Source organism: Aquila chrysaetos, chromosome 2, assembly GCF_900496995.4.
Source record: "Aquila chrysaetos chrysaetos chromosome 2, bAquChr1.4, whole genome shotgun sequence".
NCBI lineage: Eukaryota > Metazoa > Chordata > Aves > Accipitriformes > Accipitridae > Aquila > Aquila chrysaetos.
The window spans coordinates 8,962,009-8,978,453 of record NC_044005.1 but is presented as its reverse complement, the minus strand read 5'-3'; the positions used below and the strand labels follow the sequence as shown (position 1 = coordinate 8,978,453).

The 16,445-nt window shown below is 44.3% G+C and overlaps 1 protein-coding gene across 8 annotated transcripts in view; it reads right to left on the bottom strand.

The window, feature by feature from the left end:
• Positions 1–16,445, bottom strand: part of SYNE2 (spectrin repeat containing nuclear envelope protein 2) — a 197,196-nt gene that overhangs the window by 25,488 nt on the left and 155,263 nt on the right. For all 8 annotated transcript variants that reach the window (XM_030007298.2, XM_030007297.2, XM_030007300.2 and 5 more), the window contains 6 exons: positions 15,553–15,787; positions 14,518–14,712; positions 13,623–13,748; positions 11,470–11,625; positions 7,842–8,000; positions 6,734–6,900 (listed from right to left, as the gene is read on the bottom strand). In XM_030007298.2, coding sequence (XP_029863158.1) covers positions 6,734–6,900; positions 7,842–8,000; positions 11,470–11,625; positions 13,623–13,748; positions 14,518–14,712; positions 15,553–15,787 — 1,038 coding nt within the window. The remainder of the gene's footprint in view (positions 1–6,733; positions 6,901–7,841; positions 8,001–11,469; positions 11,626–13,622; positions 13,749–14,517; positions 14,713–15,552; positions 15,788–16,445) is intronic.

Below are 16,445 nucleotides of genomic sequence, written 5' to 3'. Positions count from 1 at the left end.
AGGCATGGAAGAGGAAACCCCTCCTCCACAGATGCCCTATTTATTCGCCGCTTTAGCATCCCGCGTAGGGGGGGGGAGGCTCGCCCATCCTCGTCCTCCTCCCCGACCCCCGAGCTGAGGAGCCACTACGGCTCTCCCCACTTTTAACCCCGACGTTTTGGGTTGGTATTTTACCTGGCAAACGGCCGCATCCCTCCTCAGAACAAAACCACGAGAGCTTTATTCTGACACAAGAGAATTAGCACGCCAAGAAGCGCACGCCGAGCGGCTGCCCGCGGCTGGCGACAAAAAGGTTGCTGGCTGGAGGCTTCGGCACCAAAAAAGGTGGATGCGGTGTTCATTTCTTGCGTGAAAGAAGGACTGGAGCCTCAGACCCGGATGATATGCAGCAGAGTCAGTTTGAAGTGAACCCAAAAAACCCAGAAAACGTACATCCACGCACAAGCACCACGCACACAGATGGATCCTTACTTCCCCGGCGTTCTTCTTTCTCGCCTTTACCATTATATCCCAGGTATTTTAAGTACGAATTAAATCTCCCACACACTAACCTGTCCTCTCTTTAACCTTCCAGTACAGGCGGAAGGCCTCCAGTACAAGTAGCCTGTTACACTGGAGGACAAAATAACCCCTAATCTTCATTTATGGCATCATTTGTTTGTGGAAAAACACGCTGTCATGATTTCTGTGTGTTATGACTGCCAGAGATCACGGGGTGGGAAAAATGGTGGAAGTCGGACAACCTTGGATTAAAAGTCACTCCCCACCCAGCCAATATCAGAAAAAAAAAAAAAAGAAAGAAGTTATGATAATCCCACCAAAAATGCAAGGAATGATTTTGAAATCAAAGGATTTTCAGTATTCAGGTAATCTTCCGCAGACCTGTATCGACTTGCCAATTGCTCACATTCAATATGTGGCAGGCTAAAAAGTGCCTGGGAAGACACCGCTCACCATGAGAAGGCTTCAGATATTTGCATGGGATATCATGCCCAGTCACCTCGACAGTTTAACCTGATTATGGCCCGGGAAGGTTCAAAAATGCATTCAAAATGGTAGGTCTGAGACAGAAAACAGGGAAATAACCCTCCCAGCTTGACAGGCAGACACTGGGAATGGTGACAGCGCACAGAAGACAGGGCCCCCCTGCACTGCCAGCTCCCCCTGCTCCCGGCACACCTCGGCACACATTGCATAACCAAAATAAGCCCAACCATCCTGCCTGATACGATAATGAAATCTGTCACAGCTTTTGCACCGAAGAGAAGCGTAATCCCTAAAGGACAGGGAGCCCAGAGAACATGGAAAGAAAGCAGGCACTTTACAAGTGAGATTTCAACTGCCCAGGTTTGTTTTTTTTTTCCGCACCAAAATAATTACAAGAATGAGATTTTACAGCGATACTGCCACAAACCAGTATAATTCTGCTGAACATGGCTGTACTGTTTACCCAGGGGCCTCACTGTGGCATACTTTGCTTCCCTTGCCATGCAATACTCATCTGCAGCAATTTAAAAAAGACCTTTGAACCTGGCTGCCCAGTCGCAGTTGCGACAGGGTAGGACTGCACACCATCAGGTGGTGCACGATGGTCTGCCCTGCTAAAGGGTAAGCAATGTGGCAGAAAATAAATAGAGAGACCAGCTGAGAGGTGGTATGAACTTACTCACTCCCCATACCTGCCAAGCTGGGGCCTGCTGCCGCTGGAGCGGCTATCGGGGCAGCCCAGCCGCAGTGAGGGTGCAGGGAGGAAGGGGAAAAACAGAATGGCAGCTCACTGGAGCTCCCCAATAAAATCTCTCTGGAGCCCCTGCACAGCACAAGGTGGTATCACTGGAGAGCTTCAACTCCTTCCCATTTTACTGCAACCTGAGCAGTTTCACGCTGTTTGGGAATTTCAGGTGGGGCATGCAGGAAACCAGCTGAAAACACCTTGAATCTCCCAAGTTCGATGTGGGAAGGAAGGGGCTGACTTTGATTGTGGCAGTTTACGATTCCTGGACCCTGCAATAAGGGCTGGCAGCTTGTGAACACAGGGAAAAGACCTAGTTGCCAAGGATTTGCATTTAAAAGGATGAGAAGGCACATTTGGCCTTGCTATCTTCCCTGTATTTTCATGCTCACATTAAAGGTCACAGTCATTTGAACTCACTCCTGCTACATACACAAAAAATGTGCCTTTCTCCACAAGGCTGAAAACACAAACCAGACCCACCAAGTAAGAAAACACATCAGTGTGCCGACAGCCAGAGCAGCTGAGAAATGGCATCCCCCTTCCACAGCTTAGTGGCAGTGGGAAGAGCTGCAGGATGCCCAGAGGTACAGAAATGCAACGTTTGTTAGTGTAGAGACCTGTCTGCAGACCCAAAACTGCTGAAGGCAGCCCCCTGATGAAGCTGGTGGCTTCAATGAAGGCTCAAGCACCATCCAAACCCTTTGCACAACCCCAAGCAGCGCAGACACCCTCCTGTGACACATGGGTGCTCCTCCAGTCAGCCAACAGGCAGTATGCAAACAGCAGCACAGAAGGCAAACACTTCCCTGCTGGGCTGGGAAGCAAAGCATGGAGTCAGTATCAGTGGTGGATGTGCCAGGGAAAGACACCAAAGAACACAGCTATGCACAACACGGTTCCTTGGCAATTCCCAGGGAGTGCTGCTCCGGAGCATGCCGGGGATGTAAATCCCACTCCATGTCTACCACCCCTGTGCAGCCTGTGCACTCCTACTGTTTCAGGCCCTCACTTGGGTGCATGTGCAAGCATGCAGCAGTTTCTTCTGGCAGAGTGCTGCTACGAGGCTGGTGACGAGAGAACAAAAGCAAGAGATTTTCTGTGTCTGTTTTTACAGACAGCACAATGCTCCTTTTCTGCCTGTTAGTATGTTTTTGTATTCCCCCTCTATCAACAGAGACTTCAGCACGAGAAGCTCCCCTGGTAAGAGTATCTTCTGAGCTGAACAGAAATTAATTTGTTCTTCTTTCCAGGCATGCTAATGTCTTGATGGTTACTCTATCCCATGACAATTAACATTCTGAGACTTTTCCAAGTTTGCACCAAGCCACCCTCCAGCTGCAACACATGCAGCAAAGCTTTTGTTACCACACAAGCCGAGCACAGACATATAATGAAAGTGTTAAGTCCTGCAAGTGCAGCCATATGGCAAATCTGAGCTTGTCACCATGAACTAAGAGAATCACTTCAAGGACTAAATAGAGAGGTCACCTAATTTGTCCATCTGTCCCAGGACGCTTATTGGTTTAAAAAGGTGAAATAAGCTATCAGGAGGAATGCTCTGTATTGATACATTGGCTCAAGACTGGTTTGGTTTCATGTTGGTATCACACAGCCATATGCTGCACTACAGAAAACAAAATGTTATGCAGGTTGCAGGGTCAGACATGGAGACATTGGAAACCACAGAACTGAAATTGGCTATAAATCTCAATTAGACTCCTTTGTGGATACAGGTTATCTTACACTCTTTAACCAACATGATCACGAAGTGCTTGTCTACCAGAAAGATTCAGTGCCCAGAATGAACACACAGCTAGCTATTCAATGTACATTTTCTCCTCCCACTCAGTGCACGGCTCTGTAGCCTACTTACTGTCCAAGTCTTGGCCTGCCATGAAGACATCTTGAGATTTGGTCCTTGCCCCTGTGATGGACAGCCACTGGGGGCCAAGGAAGTGGTGCAGTGGGCTGTGGTGCACCCTCAAGTACAAATAAAGGCAGCAGCTGGTTATGTATTTAACATAAAGTGCTGAAGTCGTAATACTTGTCAAAAAAAAAAAAAAAAGCTTCAAGCGGTCACAGATTCGGCACCAAAAACCTCAGAAAATTTTCACTTCAATTTACTTGCCACAGCTACTGATCTGAAAAGCCAGGAGCAAAACCACCTCCTCGTTTCGCAGAGGTGCTGTGAAAATAAGTTCCTACAAGTAGTTTTTTCAGGAGCAAGACAAGATTGCCTCCCTGCCAGGGATGAAATTAATCATTTCCCTCCAGGCAGCATTCTCCTACCTCAATTGCCTCAAACCCTCCAAGGCCTTCTGGCAGTCCTGCCCTGAAGCATCTCCTCCATCCCTTTTATCTTCCCCAAGAAATTAAGCCGTGCCCAATAAAAAGGGCTTTGTCCCAGTATTCTGCCATGGCAGCGGTTGTGCAGTGCTCCAGTCTCTCTTCTGCTGGGCAGCACTGGGTGCACAGCCCCTGTACCACGCCTTACAAGCTCCAACCTCCCTGGAGCTGACCCATCCTATCCACTAAATGAAACTGGTGATGGCAGATGTTTGAGATCCTGTGAGGATGTCTGGACTGTGATGGCTTCATACAACAGGGCCAACAGGAATTTTGCCACCACTCTATTTTCACGTGCTCTTTCAACACAGCTTAAATGTGATTTTTCTTCTAAGTTTTTGCAAAAGCAAACTGAAAAGGAAGGAGACAGTCTATCAGCATGGGGCATCACAACCCACACTCACAGGTCATCTCACCTCCAGCCCAAAGCTCCTTGCTCTGCTCTGCTCCTTCATGAAGAGGCCCAACTTGTGGTGCATCTGTGATCGGTAGAACTGCTGCCTCCTCCCCATCACCTGAGCTTAAGAGAGGCTACCCAAAAGCACAGGAGGAGCCTTCTCTTGAGTGCCCCAAAGCTTACCTGTGAGTGAGGTGGAAATTTCAGTCAACCGAAATCTAATTTAATTCCTTCAGAATTCAAATCTCAGTGGCAAGCCACCACTATAGCAGCAACCTCAAAACAGAAAGTTGGAAGGTTGTAAACAGGACAAAATAAACTTAGGACCATACTCATTTTCTATTTTGAGTGTCTAGCCTGGTGGTTATTTATGACTGAGCAGCTGAGAACAGCTGAGCTGCGAGCCAGGCCCAAGCAAGGTGGTGAGGGAGGGTGAGGGAGGAGGCGTGCTACACCCATGCTGCAAAATGCTGCAATATGCTGAACCTCCATTAGCATTAAGTCCAAGAGGACCAGCAGAGCCTACTGGGCTGCCTGATAACCTTGGATCACAGAGCGAGCTGCTTAAAACCACATTTTGTCAGGTCCTTCCAGTTAATTACCCTGGTTCTGACCAGAAAGTTGGTAGAAATCACAAGTAGAAGCTAGTATGCTCTAGACCTTTTGGTATTAAGAACACAGGAACAATCATAGAGCACCACACCAACTCCCCAGTGGCTGTGATATCCACTTAGATATCCAATACTGGGAGCTACATTGATGCTCTAGGCAAATCTGCATTAATGTACTTCAAAACACCACCATACACTTGTCTGAAGGTAAAGATTTAAGACATCCCAGGTAGACAAACAAGTGCTCTGTTGTCACACACTATTTGAATAAGACTGCCGGATCTCCTTCTAAATATCCCATCAGTTCTTTAGCATATTTTCCTAAAGATTACTAGAATGTGCCATGTTTACCTCAGTTTTAAAATAGTGCATTTTAATCTGCATTTAAAAATTGCTACAATTCAATACTAACACACGGCAGAACACAAATGATGATAAAATTGCTTTAAAAGTGGCATGCTACCATGAGAAGAGAAAAAGTGCTATTATAAAAGTGAAGCTTTCTTTCCAACACCAGATCAAATACAAAGATGCCTTGAGACAACCATTGCAAGACTATCTGCAAAGTGTTAGATCTTAACAAGGCAGCTTCTGCTTAATCATTCCCGGCTCATGTGTCACCATTAATTCAGATCTCATTCCTGATTAAGATCCAGCACACTTAGCACTACATTGTCACAGCAGAAACACCCACCTTATCTGTCCCAAATGTTAACTGAGCAAGAGAGCTTCTGAGGGCACAGAGAGGGGGGTTACAGGCGAAACAAAACCTTGGGAGAGAAGTTTAGACCAATACTAATTCGGTGTTAGCCTTATTATTTCTGGATTACTAATAAACTCGGGCAGGCAGTGAGACCAGCCCAGCATCCTCCTCCCAAGCTGTGGTAGAAACTCAGAGATAATAGTGAAATGGGATCGTCTCAGTAAGGCTAATACTAAAATGATCATGATGTTCTTAACTCTGCCAAGTATAACAAAGATGTTTAATCCTTTAAGAAGAGGTTAGTGCCTAGACTATGCAGGTTTTTGTTTTAATTTCAACTGATAGTATTTTCCATTTCACCATCATGCAGAAGATCCTAAATTTAAAAAATAAACTCATGGTATGGTCTTCTGAGACTGAGTAAACAAATAGCACTAACATTAAATGAAATTTCATTCACCTCTGAATGTAAAAAAGGAACATTATCATCATATAAATCTGACTGTCTATAGAGACAGGCCAGGAATCTATTCCCAAATTCTGTGCATTCAGACATAGGGTGAAACAGACGCTTGTCTTAAAACAGGAGGCTCTCCTAAAGAACCTGAATGAACTCCTACCATACTGCCTTAAAATTAAGTTGCAATTCAACACATGCAACAGAGAAATCACTTTGACTCTTCCTTTTCCATAGCTCCCATTATTAAAATTATATTTTATATGAATTCTTACACCCTGCCCTCTACCGTTAGACAAATTAAGACATTTGGTGTCATAATACAGCAACAAGTCATAACGAAAAAGCATTAACTTCAGTTTAATTTGACTCTCAATAATAAATTTCGTCAGAACTGAAAAGTCATGTCAGTCTGTTTCTGATTGTCAAGGACATTAGCCTCTGACTTTTATCTCATATAAAACATTGAAAATAATTTTCTTACCGTGCTCCAATGACATCGAAGAGATGCTGCCAGCGATCATTGATTTTGTTGAGTTTATCATCTATTTCTGCAACTCGGCTCTTGTTGCTAGCCTTGATTAGCTGATCGCCCATTTGTTTCAAGTGAAGCTTATTTTCACTGAACAGGTTTATTTCTTCCATGCAATCCTGATAAATATACACAAACATTGCTTAATTCCTGAACAAAACAAAACAACAAAACCAAAACAAAACTATCTGTTTCTTTTCCCACAGGTGTGATGTGAAGTCAGGTTTGGCTTGTGATGGCTGAGGTTTCTACGTTAGCATGTAGAACTCTTTCACTTAAAACAAAAACAAAAACCTCAATGGAAAAGCACTCTCACTATGAAGCCACTATGAAAAAATAAGCAGCTTAAAGACTTGCAAGTGCCAGGAGTAAGTACTCCTAAAAATAGCAATTTAATGTTCTAATTTTGTCCCCGCTTTCCTGATTTAACATAATTTTTCAATCAAGCTACATCAAAAGAACCCAAATTCAAGTCTAGGATGGCTTTATTTTGCTGGTATTCTTATCCAGAGGAGATCTGGTATTAGATATTGAGACCTTTAAGCCACGGGGAGGAACACTGCAGCAGAATAATGGTCCTGTTTAAAATCAAGCTAATACGGAAGTATTAGAAAGCACTAACTGCACTGACTACCAAGGTGAAGGGCCAGAATTAGGTTTTATTTTTGGTTGTGGTAACTTCTTGTTCACCTGGCAGAAGACCTACGCCGTCCTTCAATCTTTTCTTTGCCCTCTGACTGCTGGGAAAGCTCTGAGCAGTGCTGTACGTGCATGTATGCCCAACAACCCAGACCCCCACCACTGCAACTCACATACATCACACTCCATGCCTAAATGCAGTCAGGTGGCATTTCTGTTTTGCATTATGCTCCAAGTTTGAACATCAAGAAGAAGATAAGAGCTGAGGCTAGAAAAGCTCATCTTCTCACAAAAGCCTGTACGTGCTGGTGCTGGTTTTGTACCATGTATCACTTCTGAGAGGCAAGGAAGAATTGAGGAGTCGTGTCTCTATAACGAGCTATCAAGACTGCAATTGAAGAAAAGTGGCGTTACTACTTACCTTCTGCAATTTGTCTATCATGTCTTCAATGCTAACATCTGCAGTCTGCAACACTTTGCTTTCCATTTGTACCAGCCAGGAGCACAGCTCCTTATTCTTTTCATTGAACACAATCCAGGCATTGAGCCTGTCCTCGATCTCCTGCTTATGCAGAGACACCTATGGATAAGCACACACATTAACTGCTGGCAACATCATTCTTAGGACGGAAACCAGCAATTATGAGCCTTCTATTTTCTAATGTGCATTTGATCATATTTCATTTTGCAGAAGCAGTTATTAAGTATCTCTAGCTTTCTTTTCAAAGCCAGCAAGCAGACTGTTATTACATCTCATTTTGGATAGCAGGGCCAAAAGTTGACTTGCAAACACCAGATTCTCTCACTCAGAAGAATTAAACTGAGTGACAGTTTTATAAATAATGAGCTTATATAACAATTTAACTATTCCTCAGTGGAAACCTGAAAATGCCAAACAAAGAAGGAATACAAAATATATAATTACTACATACTGTTTAGTACTGTCTCATATATAACACAAGAGAAATAATATCTAGGTAAGTTCTTATTTTTCTGCAACTGTAAGAGAAACTTTGCAACTACTGACTGCAATTATTTTCTCTCTATAAAAACCTTCCTCTTTTCTTTCCATTTGCTCACCAGTTCTTGGAGAACTTAAAAAAAAAAAATCAACATCAAGAATCTATGCTTTTTATTGAAAATTATGGATTTTTTCCCTCAAAATTACATTTGCCAGGACGGATAAACAAATTGTCTAGACAGAGAAATTAAGGTCTGATTCTGCCTGAACCAGCAAAGCTATTATCACTGCTCCAACAACTCAGAAAGATGCAGGGTCACTCTTCTACTAGCTAATAATGCTGATTTCTAGCCTCAGGGTCTTAAATATATATTTGTATTCATTTATCTACTTTGATGGATTCCTGTACTAAGATAGATGGGACAAAGGAAGTGAAAAATTGTACAATTCTACTAAAACAGAACAAGACAAACAACTAGCCCTTCATCCTCACCAATAAACTTTGTAAAGACTGAGCATAATATTTTGCTTGCCTTAGCTGTGAATGGCCACCGTAAATATCACCCCATGGCCGGAAACATTCCCTCTTCGTATCTCACATGCACCTTACACAGCATATGACTCCTCGAAATTCCACTACTGATTCTCCTAGACTAATCTCTAAAACTATTCTGTACCTCAGAGTGAAGTTTAAGTGTGTAGTGTGGAAGCAAGACCAGCTCCACGTAACACCAGGATCAAAATAGGAGGCACCATGTGATCTCCCACTACATTGCTTTTATGGGGAGGTAAAAGTGATTTTTAAACCTTTCATTCTGATTTAAGCAAACAGATGAGGCCAAAAGCACTGTCTTGGGACACAGGGAAAGAATCTCCAAAGTTCTCAATGGGAAGAAGTCTCCTGGAGACCTCAGGGACCTTAGAAAGACTCCCTAAGAGCGCCTCTGCTCTGGGATGCTCCCTCGTACCCTCGGCCTCAGATGTATAAAGGGTAAATCCCTCATCCTTCTGCTGCCACTTGCAGCATCTCCCATGTGTGGAGACGAGTCAACTTGGTCAGTGGAAGAAGAGACTATGCGTGTCAGCAAAACCACTGTTAAATCCTGAAATGATCCTGACTCCATTTTTGCCTGCTAAGCATGGGGAAAGGCAGGATTTTAAGAGCAGGAAGCACCTTTTAGCTGGCTAAGCAGCACAGATTGGGGGTAAACCAGGCATAAACCAAAAAATCCCAGACAAGCTTCTAGGAACATGAGCCCTTCAAGCCATTGCTTTGAGAACTCTCTCCTCAGACCCGCTGCCCCGGTACCAGCTCCATTTTGCATCCACAGCATGATGCAGGAGCAATCTGAGCATTCCCAAGAGAGGCTAAAAGAATATCAAGGCGCAGGCCCAACCCATACGCCAGTGTTCAATAGGACAGGATACTCGCTGATACGAATAGTTAAATCTTTGACCTACATGTGCCTTGCAAGGGCAGCTATGTAAAGGCTAATCCCTTGAGTGCATCTGCTCACTAAGTGTGTTTGTGTCCCTGCTCAGTCCGGCGCAGGCATCTGGCTGCCCCGCTCCCGTGGCCTTGACAGCTGCAGCCGCGTCTCGCTCTCAAAGGTCTTTACCTCTCCGCATTTATACTGCAGATTTTTCTTCACACAATACATCTTGACTCCTCTAATTTGTTAGCCAAAACAGAGCAGTCGTGCTAGCAGCAGAACCGATCAAGTCTGCTTTCCTACCCTCGTGTCCAGCGCTGAGCATCAGTGCAGGCACTCCAGAGGGTCATTAGGGCTGTGTAAACATTTCAGTATGTCTCTCTGCTGCAGCACTGAATAGATTCCTCCCACTACAGGTTTTTGTGTGCCTAACACAGTCACGTTAATGTCACCCCTTTCTTTTCTCCAAGATAGACTGAACTAAACGTTGTTCCCACAGGAAATTAAAATGAAAATTCCGAATAAAATCTGAAATTACTACAGGAAATTACTACTTGGATAGACTGTAGTGGGGTACATACAAAAGATAGTTTAATTTTCAGGGCCGTTCACCACAGTAGAAACAGCAGGCATCAGCAGTTCACCAAAAAAGGAAAAACAACGAAGTTCTCTCATTTATAAACTAGACGGTTGTCCAGTTTAAGGCAAAGATACTAAACTCTTCTTTCTTGTTGCAGTGCAAAAAATAAGCCCCAATAACTATTTCATCACACCAAAGTTTGTGAAATAAGCATAGCTGTTCATTACTCTGGCAATATTCCCACCAAGATTGCTTTACTTTTGCCCGAGTTAGACACAAAATACTAACTTGCTTCACTACTTCTTTACAAACTGTAAAATAAAGGCTATCGATTTGTGAGTAAAGAGAGGCAAGAGTTTGGCTTGCTGGCATGTAGAGCCATCCAGAGTAACTTAAGACCCCGAAGTATTTTACTCCTTCCAATCCTGTTAACGGGGCAAAGTAAACACACATTCAAACTGCATAATAACCTAATGAATCAAGTTCATGTGACTTTGCTGGTAAATGTTCCCCAGCAATTTTACGTGCAGCACTAAATTAAGTGTAATACAGCAACAAGCCACAAAGAATGCAAATGTTTCACAGTATTTTACTGCTACAGAAAAGACAAGTCAGTTCTTAATGTGTTTAAACCCAAGGAGTCAGTATTTAAACACATCTAAGTTTTCTTTATCAACTCTCCCGGCGTTTTGCTTTTTAACATCAGATTGCAAAGACTTGCCCCTTCCTTTCCCTGCCTCATGCCCTCAGGCAATTCCTGTGTCTATCCCTCTTCCCGCCCCCCCCCCCCCAACCTTTGGCAGCCCAGAACAAAGCCACCTATTTCAGTAAACAGCTGCATTTGAGCTCTGTGTAATTCAGGCACTCACTAGTTACAAAGGGTTTGCAAAAAAAACCTCAGCAGTCTGTGTCCAGGAAACAAAGTGCAAACTTCGGCCCTGGTCAGCTGCACTAGGAGAAGCCCCATCCCCACCCAAGACTGGAAAAGTGAGCCAACTCCGAGAACCCGCTCCCCTTTTCTGCCAGGTCCTACAAATATTCCGCTATAAAACCCCAGAGGAGGCAGAAGACTTACTCGCAAGCAGAGCTCTTCCCACTGCCTGTGCAAATGTTCAACTTGCTCCTTGAGCACCATCACGTCCTCGGCGAGGATGCAGTGAGCCAGCTCCACCTTCATGGCCCGCAGCTCCTTCATGTCGTGGGCCCAGTCTGCCAGCGACTGCTCCAGCTCCTGCATGGAAAGGCACCCAGCACAAGCCTTGGCACTAAGCTCCTCCGGTTTCCAAACCTGCTCGTTAATCCCCCGCCCGGCCTGTGGGGGAGGAGGGGAGGGGAATGTGCAGCCGCTCGTGCAGCGCTCTCCGGCTGGACTGGATGGGGTCCGCGGGTGTTTGGCTCAGGGCCTGACTGGGAGCCCACTGGAGCCCGGGGCAGAGCTGCTGCTGATTCACTGGTGCAGCAGCCGCCTCCGATGCATCCGAAAGCGTCGAAACGCTGCCTGCCCCCCTGCAGCTCCCCATGCTCCAGGGCAGCGTTCGGGGCTTCACCTCCAGGAAGGAACATGCCCAATTCTTTGGGGTTTCTTTTTTGTTATTATTATTATTTTGGCCAAGTTGCTTTCCACCTGCGTTTGTTCCAATTTCAGGTGATTTATTTAAACGCTAAAATTAAAGTTGGTCTCCTCTAAGAAATGATTTCACAGGCACTTCATCAGATTTGTCAGAGATGTGGAGCTTTTAAACTGCTCATTCACAGAAACAGTCTCCTCTGCTTTGTTCCCCCGACTTCACTTTCCCCTTATAACAAGGTTATGCGTTTTCCTTATCGGTGTTAAAATTGTCACCTAAAAAGCAGAGAGACCACTGCATGCAGCTGGGAAACATGATACTCCACACACGAGGTACTAGGTCCCATTTTGCAAGGCGGTTGCTGGGAAGAGTCACTGGCTCCTCTAACAAAAAAAGCTCTTACAGAGGATCCAATTTGTCTCATTTTAAAGGGAAAAAATTGTGAGTGTTTGTATCAGGAGAAGTGTGCTGGGTCCAAGCCCTGCGAGCATTTTCACAGGTCTTTTGATCCAGTCACTTATCTAAATCATAAAAAAAAAAAAAAAAAAATCTTATCTGCTTCAACACTGGAGGAAAAAAAACAAAACAACCTGAGACTAAAGTTTACCTGAGCTCACAACAAATTACTGCCTACAGATGCGCACACATGCATTTACGTATTTTAAAAAGGTCAAATCCCTGCATTAATGGAACTAACAATGGAATTTCATGGGACTTTGCTAGCCTCATACAAGGTCCAGGCCTGAGAGAAAAAAACAGCTTTATTCCATAGAAGAGTGAAATGCAGGGCGAGAAAAGAAGGTCCCTTCTCCCCCACGCCATTTTGGTCCTTTATTTTATTATACCGTGGCACCCAAGAGCAGCAACTGCACTGGCACTGTCTGACCCTGACGCCTCTGCGGCTGAATTTCTCTTACTGGAGTAAGAGGCTGAAGCCGTGTGCTGCCACCTCACTAATAATTCAGGCCTACAGCAAGACTGCTGCCGTGGGAAAGGCAGCCAGCACTCACAAAGAAGATTTCAGACAGCTGATAATGAGTTCAAAGCCTTGGCTCGTTAATAAGCTTATTTGTTCTCACTACATAGGTCAACAATTCACTTCATAAAAGGATGATGAAAGACTGACCAGTCCAGACAAAATGTCTCCTATCCCTTGGAAATGCTTTCCTTGCCATTTAATTTTCATGGTGCACTATGGGCTGCAAGGGCTTTTGCCACTCCCTTACTCTTAATTTTCCTTCTCTTTAATTATTCTCAGATCCCGCAGGTGTGCACGGTGCTTTGTAGACTTACGAGGTCTCTTGCCTGAGGAGCTCCCCGTCCAAAATGGTTTGGAAAACAAAAAGGGAGATTCAGCCATTAGGATAGCAGCCAATTGAGCTGAGACCAGGGAGTTTTTCCCTTTTGTTTGAGGAACTGCTTATTTTATAAATTCAGACTGTGGAACGGGAGCAGAAGCAGGAAAAAAAATCCAAACACTACTACTCTTCTTGTAATCTTCTTGGTCAGCTGGACTGTGCAGATTGGCAGCAATCAGGATGGTATAAAGGAGAGAAATCCAGTGTCACTGAAGAGCAGGTAAGAGGCAAAACTGATTTTACAGGTATCAGGTGTTGTGCAAAGACTACATCTATTTAAATACAATATGGCTGTTCAATACCTTAATGTGTTCCTTGGCTTTGTAGAGCTCTTCATGTTCAAGTGGAAGGGGATCTTTTACTTTCTCCTTCAGCTCTCCCAGCCTGCTTTCCAGTTCCTTGGTTTGCTTTTCACAGCAGTCCCAACTCTGCTCAAGGAGGCCCAAAGAAGTTATAAAAGGTTAAGACACTTTATCATGACATATTGTACCATATGGATATGTTACAAAATAGCCTCTTCAACCCACTGAAATTAATAATTATGTGCTCTGGTTATTTGGATTTTCTTTTTGATACATTTTACCACCCACAAGAATTTGGTGCATGGATTTACAGAAGAACTTGCACCCTTTCTTGTATTTAAGGTTTGTCTTACAGAGCATTTCTGCTAATTTTTTGTCCAACCTGAGAGGCTTTTAGCATAGTTTTTGGGCTGGGGATCATATCGATTCAATTTTAAGACATAGGTATGTGCTGTCTAGCCATAAAAGCAAATTTATTGCTCTAAGGAGATAAATATGACCTGCCCTTCTGTTTGGAGGTGCAACAGGAGGAGCAACAAGTCATGCTAACTCCCTCTAAGCTAAATTTTAGCTCAGGCTTCACAGCCCAAAGCAGGAGAGAGCTCCAGGCCACGGGGAGCACAAGAATAATCAGAGCGGGAACATCCATTGTAGCAACAAATAGATGCCAACACCATTTTCCTTTGGAGAATCAGGGGACGATAGTTTTAGCTTCCCACAAGCCCTGATGGCACATGACAGGCACTTTCCTCAGAGGCCCTCTGCAGCAAGCAGCAGCTCACTATTTGCCTTGTTGCTACAAAGCTCAGCCCTGTGGACGGTGGGGCAGGGAAGCTCTCAAGACCCAATGCCAGAGAAGCAGGTGCCGCTCCTCCCTGGGGAGGGCATGATCTACCTGTAGGGTGCTACTGAGCTGCATCTTCTTCTTCTCCAGCTGGACCTGGGTGTCCCCCCAACTCTGCTGTAACTGGCTGAGCTCCTCCTGGAGAACAGCGCTGGTCTCGGTATCGGAGACAGTGCGCAACTTCTCCCCAACATCGATGATTAAGGAGTACATGCCTTGCCACCTCTGAAGAATCACTGCCTTACTCTTTAAAAGAAAAAAAAGAAAAAATTAAGTTTCTAACCTGTTCTTAGCAAGCTTTAGAAGCGCACTTCTGGCTCACAAAGGGAGTTACAAGGCACTAGTTTGTTAACATTCATGAAAGAGTAATGAATAGATCTTCTCCTAGCTACGTTTTTAATTTCAGAAGAATCAGATCCTTTCTGACCTTCTGATCTATAAAGCTCTACAACAGCTTTTCACAGGCTGAATCTATAGAGTGAAAGATACCCAGATACCCAAAATTAACAAAGGAATATATTTTTTTCCGCTGCATGTAAAATGCACTCACTGCCCTGAAGAACTGCCCAGGTCTGTGCATCCTGTGCACCCTGGAGTGGCGGCTCCAAGGACAGACCCCATTGCAAGTGCTTTATCCTCTGCTCCTGGAACCTCCTGCCCATCCCTGCGGACACAGGACGCATATGGCCTGTCTTGCTGGATATGTGCCTGCTTCCTTCAGGCGAACTGCAAGGTCTGCATACAGCAGCCATGTCAGTAAGGTGCACAGAGACCTAGAGGCTACCTACTGACCAGGGTTTCTGCCTAATCTCCCTGGCACCCTGCATTTCTGTGTTCATATCAGTAATATTTTTAAAGCATACAAGGCTACTAAATGACAATGTTGACCAGGAATTTTCCTAGTATAATAAGCCTTTCACAATGTCACTGTTTTCTCATCTGTGCTCAGCTTTAAGAAAAACTGTCAGCAATTATTTTTCCCCAGAAAGCATGTGATTTTAAAGCTTTTTACCTTACTGGACAGAAGTTGTTTCAGTCTGAGAAAAAAACCACAGAGTTTAGATTTATGAGAAATAAATACAGTACCTTGAAATCATGAATTAGATTTCTAAGCTGGTAAAGGCTATAGCAGTCCTGGCTCTTCACAGCTATAAGGAAGCTGTTTATATCAGCAAGAAATCTGCTGAGACTCCGCAGGGAACTCCTGAAGAGCTGCCACTGGCTCACGAGTCCATCGATATCCTTCTTCCTCTGCTGAACCGTCCGGATAACATTCTGCCACTGCTCTTTCAGCAATGTGAGCTTGGAAATAAACTCTGTTCTGAAAATGACAAGTGTTCAGTGTCAATATGTTTTTACCTCAAGGTTGCGTTTTACAATAATTGTGATGGATTTCCATTTGCAACATTGTATTCCGATTACAATACCCAACTATGCAAAAAGCTCTATGCAGCCCTAAGCTCAGCCCTGCTCTCTGTATTCCGTCTTTTAAGCAATCCAAAAAACCTTTTACATGATACAAGGATGGATAATGCAAGTCATTCTTGCTATTGTGGTATAGCAACATATAGTACTGCAATCACAAAACCAATATGTCCTAAACACTTTTTTGAAGAACAAGGTCAATGCAAGTGAGACAAGGTCTCTGATTACGCTGCAAAATTGACCTGTGCTTTTACCAGGCTGTAAGCGGGAGTTCAACCACCATTGTATCCTACAGCAGTGGGACCTGACTGCAAAGTGAAAAGGCTATGTGTTGTTATTGAACCCATTCAACGCAGTTTTTTTGCCTCTCCTACAACATGGTTAGATGATCCAGCAGATCTAGCTGGAGTAATTAAGACAACCCCCATCTATCCATTCTGCTCCTCTGCAGGAAGCCATGGCCATGTAAGATTAGCTCTTACACAGACACCTGTGTTTGTGGGGCTAGTTTCAACACAAAGATCCAGCAGCTTTGCTTAGTGTAGCCCTACCTT